Raw genomic sequence first — 15,163 nt, 5'->3', positions numbered from 1 at the left:
GGACGTAAACGGTGTTAAGTGTTAATAAATAAAAATCAAGGGACAAAATTATCCCAGAGTATTGTCCGCTTCAGTTCCATATATGCATTACTTCCCTTGGATTAACACAAACGCCTACCTTCACTTATACTTCAATATTTTATGTTTCTCGTTTTCCTCAACATGATATTGTAACAGACCGTTCACTTCTCTGCGATCCCGAAATGAATAACAGTTAAAATTTATCCGCCGAATCGCTCATCCGTCAACATTAATTTACATAAAATAATTTTATTAATACAGATTTAAATCCGAACAGATCTAGTTGCTGTATTCTTTTCATTTTTCACAGGAAACAGCGTTTTAACTTTAACCTGTGTCAGCGCCCCCCCCCCCCACCCCGGGAAAAAATCCTGGAGAAAGGGAATCATATCTAGGACTAATACCCTAATTTCTTATTAGGATTCCACAGAAGTTTATACCACAAATGATAAACCAATAGTATCAGCCTGCTTGCTTGCAGCTTAAGCCTCACGCCCTGCTACTACTATAGAGGTCTAGATCTATATTAGATCCAGTGGCGTAGCGAGGTCGGGTGTCACCCGGTGCGGCACTTAATGGTGTCACCCCCCCAGAGGCATAGAGACCCTTCCCAGGGACAAACTTTCAAATTTTCGATTTGCACCCCCCCCCTCAAACTTTCGATTTGCACCCCCCCTCAAGTTTTCGATTTGCACCCCCCTCGAGTTTTTCTCTATATATTTTGCTATTTTTTGCCTTGGTGTTACCCCCCTAAATGGTGTCACCCGGTGCGGTCCGCACCCCCTGCCCCCACCCCTCGCTACGCCCCTGATTAGATCCCATTACTTTTTTCACACGAACCGACCACAACAATCGTGCGATATTAGACATTATAGGGCTACTTTTACAAAATGTGATTTAATCTTATTTGCTTTGAAAGACTTATAATTTAGAAATAAACCCAGCCATACCCGTTTCGTCCAGTTTCTTTCAGGTATCTCGGGGGGGGGGGGGGGGGGCACTGTTTCTCGAAGCACTCCTACTTTTACCAAAGTGTCGTCCCCCCTCCCCTGGAGAAAAAATGCTGAAAGAAACACTGGTTTCGTCTCAGGCAGATCTCAGAGCACACACAAAAAAAGATATAGAATCTAGATCTCTAGGCCTATCTATAAAGTATAAAGATTTGCGCAGTGTGAAACACATTACATAGGTCTAAATTTTGTCAAACATTTTATTACACATTTTAATATTTTAAATAAATAGGCCTATTTCAAACACCATTATATCATAATTAATATAACAAAAACTTTCCTATTCATTTGAATGAATGTGTATGTAGTAGATCTAGACTAGATCTAGTCTAGAATCCATGTAGATCTAGTCTAGAATCTAGATTTATCACGAGATTCTAATCTAGATCTATCATTTCAGCTTTAAAAAAAATTTCATAACCGTTTAAAAACATTAAACAAAAGTGACAATATTAGAACCTAAACATGTGATTTAAATTAGTGATTCATGTGCCAAATGCTTAAAACTAAGATAGTTAATTCAAGGAAAAGGGATTCAATGAAATAAATCTAGATTCTAGATCTAGAATCTATAAGCAAAACGTAAGGATTTAACGTTACGGACGACCCACATCTTATAGTTATGCTCGTATCGTTATGTACAGCTAACAACAGCCAATAAAAGGCCAAGTGTGTTCATGACGTCAGCGTAATGGCAGCCGACTTGATTTAGGTAAATCACCAGTTGCTTAAAAATTGGACTTGTTGCTTTCATTTGTGTAAAAACTATTCTAAGAAACTTGGATTAATAAGCTATATTTCTTTTCTGTGAAATTGGATTATAGATACATGAACGAAAAGTTAATTGGATTATTTATAAATCTTATGAGTGTGTGAAATTGGCCTTTCTTTGCCGATGTCCTCGCGAGGTCTTCTTTCACCAGCAAAGTGTGTTATTCGCAACTCATTTATCGGTCTTGTTTATCTGGATGCACATTCCTGGGAATAGAGAGCTCTCATATTAGAAGCTAGATCCTCTAGGCCTAATCCTTTATTGAAATAACATCAATTTATGTCTACATTAATGTTAAAGGTATAATGATGATGAAATTTTTAATTTTAGAATTTTATTTAATAAGAGAAGAGGTCTGTCTTGACTCTTGATGATCCAGGAAAAAAATATTAAAAAGTCGATGGATCGACCTATTTTTTTTTAGTAATATTTAATTTAGGCCCTAACAGTAATATTTTTTATTTAGGCATAACCGGCCATAACCTAAATAATAAATATGCCTTTAAAATAGAATTAGATCTAGAGATCTAGGTCAAGAACAGATTTGCCTAAATCTTTTTTATTGAATTACACTAGATCTAGAATCTAGATTCTATAATGAAATGGTAAATACTAAAATAGAACCAAGAATCCAGTAGACCTTACTAACAAGTTAACAACTTAACGAGTACAACTAGTGAGGTAGATCGAAATAATAAATCTAAGTAGAGGCCAAATATTAAACATTCAATCTGACTCACGAGTCATTCATTATTCAATAGATCTAGAGATCGAGTCTACTTAAAATATCTTTTTTCTAAAGGTTCAAGTAAAAACAAGTAATGACATTCGTTTAGTGTTGAGAGCACAGAGACATAGCTTTTAATTCGCATTAGAACTCTGAGCCTCTTTTAGCTTTATGATATATTTTACTTTTTGGACACTTTATTTCTATTAATATTTGTTCATGTACCTTAACTTAATCTTTTATTTATTATTGAACACTTAGGTATATTTAATTGTTATTAAGCCCCAGAGGGTGGCGGGGGTACATGTCCCCGGGCGCCAACCGTAGGGGTGCATAAATAAGATCATTTTGCTATTTTGAATTATAAATAATATATGGGGGGGGGGGGGCACCAGGATGGGTCGCTACGCCTCTGTTAATTTAAGCCCTCAGGTTTTCTTCACATCAGATCTTCACAAATCGTTACTGAGAATTTTTAAACCCCTTTTTTAAGGAATTTTTAGTTATACGTTTCATAATTATTAGGCCTATATCATTTACAAATAATTTGTAGGAAATGTTTAGTTATGCTGAAATGGCGTTTAGTTATGCTGAAATGGCGCTTATACTCCATAGTCTATAGTGTCTGTACCTCTGTTATAATATGACAATGTCAGAATACTCTAGACTATAGGTCTACATTAAGTATTACTATTTTATTTTCAATTCCAACATCAGCCTCAACCCCTTCAATACCTGGTATTCATATTTGTGAATGTATAAAACATTAATTACTTTAAAATTGATTGAAAAATAAGTGATCACTGCACAATGATTGATTATAATTTGTTTATATTACGACCTTTCAAACATTTCTCTGAAAAATTATCATTATAATTTTATATAGGCCTAAATAATAACACTTAAACACACCAAAATGCAACATTGCTTTCTGCCCTGCTTTTAGATTTTAAAAAAATCTCATAACTTAAAATGTTTTTTTTTTTTAAATCTCGTTTCTTAAAATGTTTTTCAGATTTTTATATTTGAAAAGCAACTTAATGACTGTTAAGTCTACTATAACTGATATTTATAAAACCTGTTGCACTAGACAGGCTACACACTGTTTTATCCTGAAGTTGGAGTAAAGCTTAAACATTATCTTGGTTTTGTCAGGCCCATCCATGAACCTTGAGCCACTTATAGTGTTAGTGTAGTTTATTGTTGTGTGTAGGGAGTGGTTAGTAGGTGAATCTGTCCTCTATCATTTTTATTTTTTACCCTATTTTATCAGGTTTCTGTAAATTCTAAGAACATATTTTAATACTTTAAAATAAGAGAGGCTTCTACATGTGTTTATATGGAGAACAAAACTACATTACATTTCCTAGGCTACAGTAGATATGACATTTGTTTCAGTTATTTGCCACAGGATGTAGGTAATTTACTGTAGCTGTGTTATCACTTGTTAACATCCTGTCTCCAAGCCCTTGTTTTTAAAATACATTTTTAGAAAAAGGGGCTGTTTATTTATGAGAAACTTGGTTACACTATACAGTGTAATATTAAACAAACGAGAAAAATGGCCCGTTGAGGAAGGATACACCGGGCGCTAGGTTGATAGTGCTGTCTCTTTTCTCTAAACTAAAACCAACCCACCCCCCACACCCCCCACACACACCACCCCCCCACCCCACCCACCACCCCCCCCACCCCCAAAAAAAACATGTCTACCGTCCCATTCAACGAAATATAATTATATACTTTTTCCAGTGTCCGCCCCCTCCCAGAAAATTCTACCCCCGCCCCAGAAAATTTCAAGTACCCCCACCCCTCTCTGGGGAGGAAAAAGTCTGAAAGAAACACTGAAACCAACCCACCCCCCCACACACCACCCCCCCACCCCCCTCCCCACCCCCACACACCCCCCCCCCCCCCACACCCCCCCCCACCCCTCCACCCCCCCCCCCCCCCCCCCCCCCCAAAAAAAACATGTCTACCGTCCCATTGCAAGAAAACCACTTTTTAGATTAGACACATTAATTAGGCGGTAATTTTATTATAGAGTATCGATGAGGAAATTTCTTTTGAGTTGGGGAGGGGGGGGGGGCTCAGACGTTCTTACGCGGGGGGTGGGGCTTCGCCCCTACCCGAAGAATTGTATGCAAGAAACTCTTCACGCAAACCATTTAGATTAGACAACATTTCCTTTTTTTCAATGTTTACGCGAGAATCAATGACGTCATTACATTACTGTGTGCACTCTCTGGTTTGAGATTATGTTCTACTCTACGCTAAATGTGTCGACGTCATATTTCGTTTTTCGAATTACTGTGCATGTTTTTAAATTGCTTGTGTTTTCTCTAGAGCGTTCTTGTCAGACAGAGCGTTCTTGTCAGATAGACAGACAGCGAAACTATTATTATAGACGAGAAAAATGGCCCGTTGAGGAAGGGTACAACGGGCGCTAGGCTGATAGTGCTGTCTCTTTTCTCTAAACTAAAACCAACCCACCCCCCCACACCACCCCCACCCCACCCCCGCACACCACCCCCACCCCCACCCCCACCCCCACCACACACCACCCCCACCCCTCACCCCCACACACCACCCCCTCCACACACCGCCCCCCCACCCCCCCACCCCCCCAAAAAAAAACATGTCTACCGTCCCATTCAACGAAATATAATTATATACTTTTTCCAGTGTCCGCCCCCTCCCAGAAAATTCTACCCCCGCCCCCGAAAATTTCAAGTACCCCCACCCCTCTCCGGGGAGGAAAAAGTCTGAAAGAAACACTGAAACCAACCCACCCCCCCACCCCCCACCCCCACCCCCCCCCCACACACCACCCCCCATCCCCCCCCCCACCCCCCACCCCCCACCCCACACACCACCCCCCCCCCCACCCCTCCACCACCCCCCACCCCCCAAAAAAAACATGTCTACCGTCCCATTCAACGAAATATAATTATATACTTTTTTCAGTGTCCGCCCCCTCCCAGAAAATTCTACCCCCCGCCCCCGAAAATTTCAAGTACCCCCACCCCTCTCCGGGGAGGAAAAAGTCTGAAAGAAACACTGAAACCAACCCACCCCCCCACACACCACCCCCCACCCCCCTCCCCACCCCTACACACCACCCCCCCCCCCACCCCTCCACCCCCCCCCCCAACCCCCCCAAAAAAAAAACATGTCTACCTTCCCATTGCAAGAAAACCACTTTTTAGATTAGACACATTAATTAGGCTGTAATTTTATTATAGAGTATCGATGAGGAAATTTCTTTTGAGTTGGGGAGGGGGGGGGGCTCAGACGTTCTTACGCGGGGGGTGGGGCTTCGCCCCTACCCGAAGAATTGTATGCAAGAAACTCTTCACGCAAACCATTTAGATTAGACAACATTTCCTTTTTTTCAATGTTTACGCGATAATCAATGACGTCATATTACTGTGTGCACTCTCTGGTTTGAGATTATGTTCTACTCTACGCTAAATGTGTCGACGTCATATTTCGTTTTTCGAATTACTGTGCATGTTTTTATTTTGCTTGTGTTTTCTCTAAAGCGTTCTTGTCAGACAGAGCGTTCTTGTCAGACAGAGCGTTCTTGTCAGATAGACAGACAGCGAAACTATTATTATAGATTATATTGGTTTTATTATATTATTTGTTATACTATGTTAAAATGCTCTCAAATCCCCCCCCCCCCAGTTGTTTCTTTCTTTTTAACATGTTAGCTGAAAGTAAATGGTTGTTTACTTGTGTTCAGTCAACACATATTTCCAAATATGCATTGATTGTCATAACTAGTATATTACTCCATATGCTATTGCTAATACATACCATTTCATATGATACATTAAATTAAAAATCTATGGGTCTTATTATATTTTTAAAAAAAGGTTATCAAAAGCTTTAAATTGTTTCTTACATATTATAAGACACCCACACTTGGCTGTCCTTTGGGGGGGGGGGGAGCTGTAGTCTTAAGCAACTTAATTTGTACAGAATGTTTATGGTTGATGTAGTTACTAGCCTATGCTATTTGTTTTTGTTCTTTTAAAACTTATATAAATGTTCAGTAGGTTGTGTTTTACTGTTGTAAGGGTGTGTGTGTGTGTGCTATTTTTAGAACACCAACCGTCTGGAATAGACGCGACCTTTTGCGAAAATTTTAGGATGAATAAAAAGTGGAACCGGCTGAATCAGCGATCATTTTCGCTTTGTTAGTTATCATACCCTGTTGAAATAGCCACTTATGCAATAGTTTAGTTTTTTAAAAAATGACACCCAGACCCAGTGGGGACTTGCAAATTACTTCCCCTTGATTTTACTCGCTCGTGTGCTCCAATTGTAATCTCTCTCTCTCCTTGTTTTCCCCTGGCCCGGTCTGCTGCAGTGTTGTGAAACAATCTGTTCAGCGTTACTTATCGAATGTATTTATAGCAACTCCCACCAAATGAGTTATTTCCGCAAATAGCCGGGCCATTGAAAGCTAGCGGTCACATCTAGGATGTATGTAGTGTAATTAGGCTAGTCGTGTTGCCATGGTTAAACGATTTAGGCTATGGCTGGCAGTTAGTGTCTGGAATAACCCTACAAGGCTTGTTTTATTTGAAACGTGTCCTCCTACCTTGGCACATAGTGCATTCTTTTGAGTTTGTGGCATGCATTATATAAACGAAAGTTTGACAAGACAAACACATGAAGTATAAAACTAAATCAAAGCCTTCTTTTTTAATCAGACATATACACCGTCATTAAAGCACATCTTAGCCAACTTAACGACGATGACATAACAAAAAGTCTTTGCACGATAGCCCATCAAATGTCCTATACAAACATGTTTATGCATATACGGATATGCGTCCTTTAAACTCATGTGATGCTCCATATAATGTCTCCAACACTCAGTTGATGGCCCAACCATTTCCCTCCCACGATGGCCCTTACTATATCCCTCGCAACACGATGGCCATTATTACATCCCCTACATACGCATGTTGACCCAAAAAAACTACACACCACCGATGGCTCATAAAACGTCCGCTCCGCATTGATAACAGGTCGTAAGAGGAGTACAGCTTGGATTGTGCTAGATAAACGAAACAATGGTCTCCATTCTCCCCCTCCGCATGTTAGATGCAGGAGCAACTCTCCTCCGGCTGACCCAGATTTCAGAGTTCCAGAGAGTTCGTGTCAGTGTCCTGTCTTTTCGCCCCTCTCGCACTGCCTCGGGACTTGAAGCACGGGGCAACATGACTCGGATGGTGTTATCTTTTTTTAGAAATCCCACAAAATGCGTCTGGGATGTTTTTCTACGTTTGGCCTAGACAGACAGTCGTGTGATATCTAAAGCCGTTGTATTTTCTTATCTTTTCTGATGCAACATATGCATTATGAGGTATGCCATGCTTTTTACTCTCAAGAAACGTATTTTCAACTCACCCTCGGCGTGTTGACTACTGAAATGTATATTCTTCATAAACACTGTTAACGTTTTTGTGGTGTTCCTTATTATTATTTTTTTAATCCGTTGGTGAAAATTTAAAGACAAATATGTATCCGCATGAAAGAATAGATCACGTTTATTATACCGCCACCCAACTGTACGTTACAACAACGTCTAAACCTGCGACTTCTGTTTGACTTAGACACTGAGACAAATACTCCACTACATATTTCTTACGGCGATTGGAAACAGAGTTTCTTTCAGGCATTTCACCGACGGGGCGGGGTCAACCCTGGACGAATAGAAATGCATGCCCCCCCCCCCCCCCGGATAAAATCGTCTAATGGAAACCTTGATTGGGGGATCAAGTGTTAGGGGAAAAAACATCAATATAATTTGCAAATTGTTTTAACAAATAGTTCACATAACAAAAAGGCTTGCGATAGGTAATGAAAATCGGCCTTTCTTATTATATATTTTTAAATTTAAGGTGGTTTACTTATACATAATACAAAACATCTAATTACAATTTTATTTTTAAACCGGAAAATGTATAATTAAAGGGGATTCAATAATTGTTTTTTTTTCTAGAGATACATTCCTAGATTAAACGCTTTCTATACTAACACAAATCTGTTATTTTAGCTTGCTCCATATTGTTATTCAGCCTTGCCTTGCTGTAAGTGCTATTCAAAAAAACTTCAGCCCGTTTTCATTCCCCTGTAGTGTATTGTATGTTAAAGTAGGATGGCTGCGTGTAAGTGGGCAGCTTGATACACGTACAGTGAAAACTCTGATTGCAAGTGCTTCACAAATGTAGCACACACTTATGTAAACAAGAACCGCTGCGAGTTGTACGAATGCGCCTTTTTTTTATGTCGGACGTCAAGCGATCGCTAATTACCCGATTGTTCTTTTCTCGCTGCAACACGTGTGCGATTGTCTCCCCTACCGGCATGCCAACATCCGCTTCACTGTGGTGTGTTGTTACCACGTGTAGTCCTTACAGTAATAACCCTTCTTCATCTCCCCCCAGAGGCGTAGCGACCCTTCCCGGCGATACTTTCGATTTGCACCCCCCCCCCTCAAACTTTCGATTTGCACCCCCATTTTGGCGCCCCCTAAGGTCGGCGCCCGGGGACATATGTCCCTCCCCACCCCCTTACTTACCATCAGTGGTGTAGCCAGGATCGTCTCAAGGGGGGGGGGGGGGGTTCCAATTTTTACCCGGGGACAAACTTTCGATTTGCACCCCCCCCCTCAAACTTTCGATTTGCACCCCCCCCCCTCAAACTTTCGATTTGACCCCCCCCCCTCAAACTTTCGATTTGCACCCACCCCCTCCCCCCTCAAACTTTCGATTTGCACCCCCCCTCATACTTTTTCTATATACCGAGGGGTCTATGGGGGGGGGTTATGACCCCCCCTAACCCCCCTGCCTACGCCACTGCTTACCATAACAATGTTCAAATAATGTAACGTTTTACTCTTTGGCACGTAAATTGACAGGTCACGTTCCCCCCCTTTCACCTCCATATTTGTTTCGCCATCAATCAGACGTTGTTGTGGTTTCAATTTTTTAATCTTTGTTTAAATAGGAAGCCTGACACTTAAAAAAAACATAACGTAATGGCTTTATAAAGCCAGCAGGTGCGGTTTCCATTATCCCCTTCTATTATCTAGCCCGTAACAAAGCGATTGTCTGGCCATACATCCTAACAAAAGACTTAGCTGAAACTGAAAGCGTGGAGAAGTTGATATACGAGGAACCACTTGGATGCTTTGTGTGACAATGGGCACGCTGATTACCCCTATGTTTGATGTCAATTACAGCTACACCATCAATGTGCTATTTACCTGAACGACTTGTATGCAGATATATGCTAATTTGGGTACTGGTGGTTGTGGCGAAATGGGGCTATCAACATTGGGTACCCGTATATAACGAAAGAAGGGTCTTATAACCACAGAGAAGGCTGTTGTAAATACAGATAACTGTGTAACACCAGATATACGTGAGATATAAGGTAGGCTTAGGACGTTTTCAGCGTGTACTTGTGCAGCTCTCAAACCATTTGTAAGTTGACTTTTACGTTAGACCAGTGGTTCTTAACCTGGGTTCGATCAAATCCCAGGGTTTCGGTGAGTAGAATCTCAAGGATACACCCGACTCATATGATTCACGTAAGGATTTTGTCACAACTATTAGAAAACGTTCAGTGAATGTGCATATGAAACTGGTGCGGTTCGGTACCACACAAAAATGTTGAGAAAGACTACTTTTGATTAATTGTAAAAATATTTCAGCTTAGATATTTATCGAATTTTATTTTTACTATGTTTCGCTGCTGTCTTTTTCATCATTCCTAGATCTAATTGTAATGTTGGACGAAATTTCCTCCAACACAGTTAAGTAGTAAAAGTAAGTGTCAACTTGTAATGCGCCATATAGGCTTTTGACTCCAACTTCAGCCACCTTTCTATCTGGATTTTCTCTCATAGCCTTTGTCCACCCACGAGCAGACAACAAGGCAGCAGTTGTTTGATTTTGTAGTTTGTAGCCATCAATTTTATCATTTAGAGAACATCAGCATTTATTTACACGTGACCCTACCATTCCCACGTGTATCCGCGAGTTGCCAACCTCCGCGTTAAGTTTGTCGGTTCTGTGTAGTCCTCTTGTGTACCTGTTGTGTGGCTTGTATTTTCACCTGTGTTCCTCTCATCTTTACCGGGTTGATATTTATGCTGCACGTATCATTTCATACATCACTTGTTACACGTGCACCGCTCACCTTTGATCTACACCTAATCTAAACATCTAGGGCTAGTTTATCTTTAATGCATCAAGATTTAATATTGTTTATATAGCAAGGATTCTCCCTCTATGGGGGTATAGCTATAACAGTCAATATAGGAGATCGGCTTATTATGGTTGACAGTGGGGCTTGCATTGTTGAGGCAGTTTATTATTGACGTTAGTGACTGAGTTGTTATAGCCGTCCAGAAGTTATTACTGACATAGGGCCTGCGTTGTTTTGGCCGTCCAGATTTTATTATTGACAGTAGTGCTTGCCTTACTTTGGCCGTCAAGAGTATATTATTGACAGTAGTGCTTGCCTTGTTTTGGCCGTCCAGAGTTTAATATTGACAGTAGTGCTTGCCTTATTTCAGCCGTCCATGACAATGAAGTTCGTGTTTTACGTGTCTTTAAAAAAAAATGACCGCGTTATGTGTATAAAAATGTCCGTGACGTTTGATGTGCTGAGCCTAATGTCCCATTTAACCTTCGGGAATTCCAAGTAAAAGTTAGGCCACGGCCCGGGAACAAAAGAACGTATTCACTAGATGGGCTTATCAAGTGCTGTCTTTTGACCCACCGGCACAGCGCTATCTCTCAACTCAAGATAACCATTGTAGACATTCCTAACACCGGATGAAATTTATCGATTTCAAGTAATATAGTTATTCTAACACCAGAATGTTCTTATGTGTATAACAATCGCGGTAGGAATTGCTGGAATGAAGATTTTATCCAAGAGATTATAAATTCTAGACGCCAAAAAAAAAAAAAAAAACACTTCTGAATAAAAGTTAAAAAAAAAAAGGCAGTTGAATAAAAAAAAAACAAGATAAAGGGGAAATCCAGTAATAAAACTACCCAACGTAAAGACAAGAGAAAATTGTAAAACGGTGCATGTTTCCAATCTGCGTTTAACCCTACCTCGTTGTTCATTCACCTTTCAACTATTTTTTTTCCCCATTAGACCTGTCAAATGGGCAGAAACCTTCCTGTTTTATGTCACTGTATGGTCCCTGGCTGCTCCACTCTGACGCCGGCTTTGTTGCTACTTGGCTGTGGAGATTTCTGCTGTTTTTTTTTCTCTCTATTCCAGGATCAGATGTAATCCTTTGTGTGTGTATTTTTTTAGCGATTTAAACATTTTCCGGTCATAGGATCCGAAACTTGAAATGTTGACAACTTGTTTGATGCAGGGTCCACCTCTCTTGTGATTTTTTTAAAAATTGTATGATATCATAATAGTAAACTTGGAAGTGAGGATTGAAACACACTCCAGGCGAAGCTAGTGTCCGAGCCTCGTGTCAGTGGACGTAATCTATCACTGGACTGTTGCTCGCAGCGGTGACCAGAAAGATGCGCAAATGAAAAAAATGGACAGCGGAAAACTGCGCACAAAAGTGTGCGCAAGGGAATTTATTTTCTCTAACTCGATCAGTTATATATAGACGTTAGCAAAGAATGACTACAGGAACATTGTCGCATAATAAAACATTTTCCACGAAGTGTGACAAGATTAAAGTGTATTAGCATAGATTGTATTTCCTCATTTTTTGTTTTGTTTGCGCATTTCTCAGGATTAGCACCGATTGTTATGGTATAATACACATTGCCTATACAACAGAAACAAGTTACATTATTTTAATGTATTCACAGACATGCATTGCGAATATACTTTTTAAGGCTGCCTCGGAACGTAAAAACCTAGTTCCGGAAGTATGTTTACATCCTACTCCCTCCCTCTATATTAGGGGTCTCCAAACTACGGCCCGCGGGCCGGATGCGGCCCGCGAGGTCCTCTCATCCGGCCCGCGGAGATCTTTTTGTTCACTGAAAAAAATGTTTTTAGAAGTGGCTGAGGAACTTTGTTCAGAAAATTCAAAACAATTTAAATATGAGCTTTGGGTGCAAATACCACTGCCCTCCGTGTTGCAGACATTATGACTCAAATAGCGAAAACAAGTTTCACAATGTTTCAATTGCAATGGATGAGTCGCAAGACAGTTGTTCCATGTTTTTGGAACAAGTACAGGGCAACAACTTGACGAACTTTCACACTTTCAGCAGTGCATTGTCTTCATGGTTGAAGCAACAGCTGAGATGTCCACATTATTTGCATGCGAGATCACAAAAGACCTCCAGATGCAGTTTCAGTAGCGGTTTTCTGACTAGGATTCAAAGGCAGATGAAGTGAGACTGTTTCAAAACCCTTTCGAAGCAAATGTAACCAGTTGCCCAGATGAACTGCAGATGGAGGTCATTGAATTGCATGCAAATGACTTCCTTAGAGACAAGTTCAAAAAATAGCGGGTGGGTTTTTGTGCTTGCCCAAAGAGAACAAACTTGGACCTCGAGTGTGTTGTCGGCCCCCGACAGTGTTTCTTTCAGACTTTTTCTCCTGGAGGGGGGGGGGGGATTTTAAAATGTGTATATATTTCCATATAAATTATATTTCGTTGGGGAGGGGGGCACGGGGGACACCGCCACCCCAAAGAGATGCATGGAAGAAACTCTGGCCCCCGAACTAATATTTGATAGTTAATGCGGCCCTCGGACTGAAAAGTTTGGAGACCCCTGCTGAGTCTATATGACCCACTTGAATATGCTCATTTTCTTAAATATATGTGTATGCGCTGTATTCCTTAAATGTCCTCTATTTCCCAGATGTATATATGCTTATTCCCCAGATATTTGATATAGCTGTGCTCTTTTTCCCAGTTATTTGATACATCTTTACTGTATTCCACAGTTATTTGATATGTGTGCTACATTCCCCAGATATGTGATTTATGTGCTGTGTTCCCCAGATATCTGATCTATCTGTGCTGTAGTCCCCAGATATTTCATCTCTCTGTTCTGTATTCCCCAGAGCGCCCATGACAACGTCCAGTCGAATACCGTGTCCAGCGAGCGAGCCAGGATGTAGCGGCTGTTGGATTAAACCTCTAGAGACACTTACCTAAATCATGTGTTCCCTTTCACTGTTGGATTAAACCTGAACAGACACTTACCTAAACCATGTGTTCCCTTTCACTGTTGGATTAAACCTGAACAGACACTTACCTAAATCATGTGTTCCCTTTCACTGACGGAACTAGCGTGGAGACTCTGTCCATGACTGGGGAGAAACCTGTGGACGGAGTTGCCAGGATGGATAAAGATCTAAATGGTAAGTCATCGTTTGGCCCGCACCACTCACTGCTTGAGACACACGCAACTACAATTTTAAAAAATTGTGGTCAAATAAAGGTCACGTGGTTTATTTGTTTGTCCAGTTCGGGGGAGAAATAAACTCATGTATCACCTTAAGTTTGCACATGCATGTCCATCGTATTGTAGGACAAACTTACCTGTCTTGTATAACAAAAAAAAAAGTGTAAGTTTTCCATCGTCACATATTAACTCACTATGGAATTGTACCGTTCCTAACTGTACACTACCCTTTCATCTAGCTTCCGGCATTAGTTGATAAAATCATTTTCTAAAAATTGGCATTTGTTTTGTAAAGCATAAATCTGAAAAAAAAAAGTATAAGATTAGTGTTGTCAGTAGCGAGTGTATGCCCAATGCTATGGATAAGTTGTGTCAAATTTCTTACATAAACATCGGGATGACGTACAGAAATCTGGAAAAAGCAACACAAAGAATCATGACGTGACAAGTGACTAATACAAAAGTAATGATGTCAAAATGGCGTCATTACTTTTCCGACGTCATGTTTCTTGTTTTCGCGGTTTACACAAAAACTTGGGCTATCATATAGGTTACCGGATTTTATATTAATATTTTACACAGTGTCAGGTTGCTGTCTATTTCTCCGAATTATAGGTATCGTCTACTTAAATAAAATTAATCGGTAGCTGCGCTAGCGTTATGCTGTGGAGGTTGGAAGGGCTAATCCATGTGACAACAGTAATGCTTTTAACACCTTGAATCAAATAATAACAGTAGCGTTGCAGTATGTGCTGCTACACAGTGTAACTGAGCTCATTATTTGACTGTAAAAACACGCACACCCCTGACCAGGTCCTCGACAAGCAGGACATGACTGACCAACGCTTTGTGTCCTGCGCCCACTTGCACGCGACCTACATTCTGGGCTATCTGATCAGTCTTCTGCTTACATTAGACGCTACTTTAAATTTTAAATCAGAGGTCAAACAAAGTTGACGCTACTTTATGCCAGATAAATATCTATCGAGCGTCTAAATACTCTACAGTGGCTGGTGGGGAAATAAAATGATTGACACGAGTTGCTTAATTCAATTAGTTGGCTTAAGTGCCCTTGGCTGTAACAATAACGGACAACTCTGTTCATCCACGAGGTCATTAAATGAGTCGACTGCGCTCATAAAATAAAATTGATAATACACTTCATCAATAAATTAAACAACTCACTCTT

The 15,163-nt window shown here is 40.5% G+C and overlaps 1 protein-coding gene across 3 annotated transcripts in view; it reads left to right on the top strand.

Annotated features, from left to right (window-relative positions):
• The first annotated feature begins 1,704 nt into the window (after positions 1–1,704).
• The window catches only part of LOC131944405 (mitogen-activated protein kinase kinase kinase 3), a 63,625-nt gene continuing 50,166 nt past the window's right edge, over positions 1,705–15,163 (top strand). The window contains exons 1-2 of one of the 3 annotated variants that reach the window (XM_059304991.1): positions 1,705–1,743; positions 13,631–13,930. In XM_059304991.1, the coding sequence (XP_059160974.1) occupies positions 13,876–13,930 (55 nt within the window). In that variant the 5' untranslated portion in view covers positions 1,705–1,743; positions 13,631–13,875. Of the gene's footprint in view, positions 2,104–11,585; positions 11,876–13,630; positions 13,931–15,163 lie in introns of those variants that run through there. The other 2 variants (XM_059304990.1, XM_059304992.1) reach the window with 2 other exon arrangements.

Source organism: Physella acuta, unplaced genomic scaffold (genome assembly GCF_028476545.2).
Source record: "Physella acuta isolate Inbredline_101_S28 unplaced genomic scaffold, ASM2847654v3 ptg000490l, whole genome shotgun sequence".
In the NCBI taxonomy this organism is placed as follows: domain Eukaryota; kingdom Metazoa; phylum Mollusca; class Gastropoda; family Physidae; genus Physella; species Physella acuta.
This window is presented reverse-complemented; position numbering and strand designations above follow the sequence as displayed.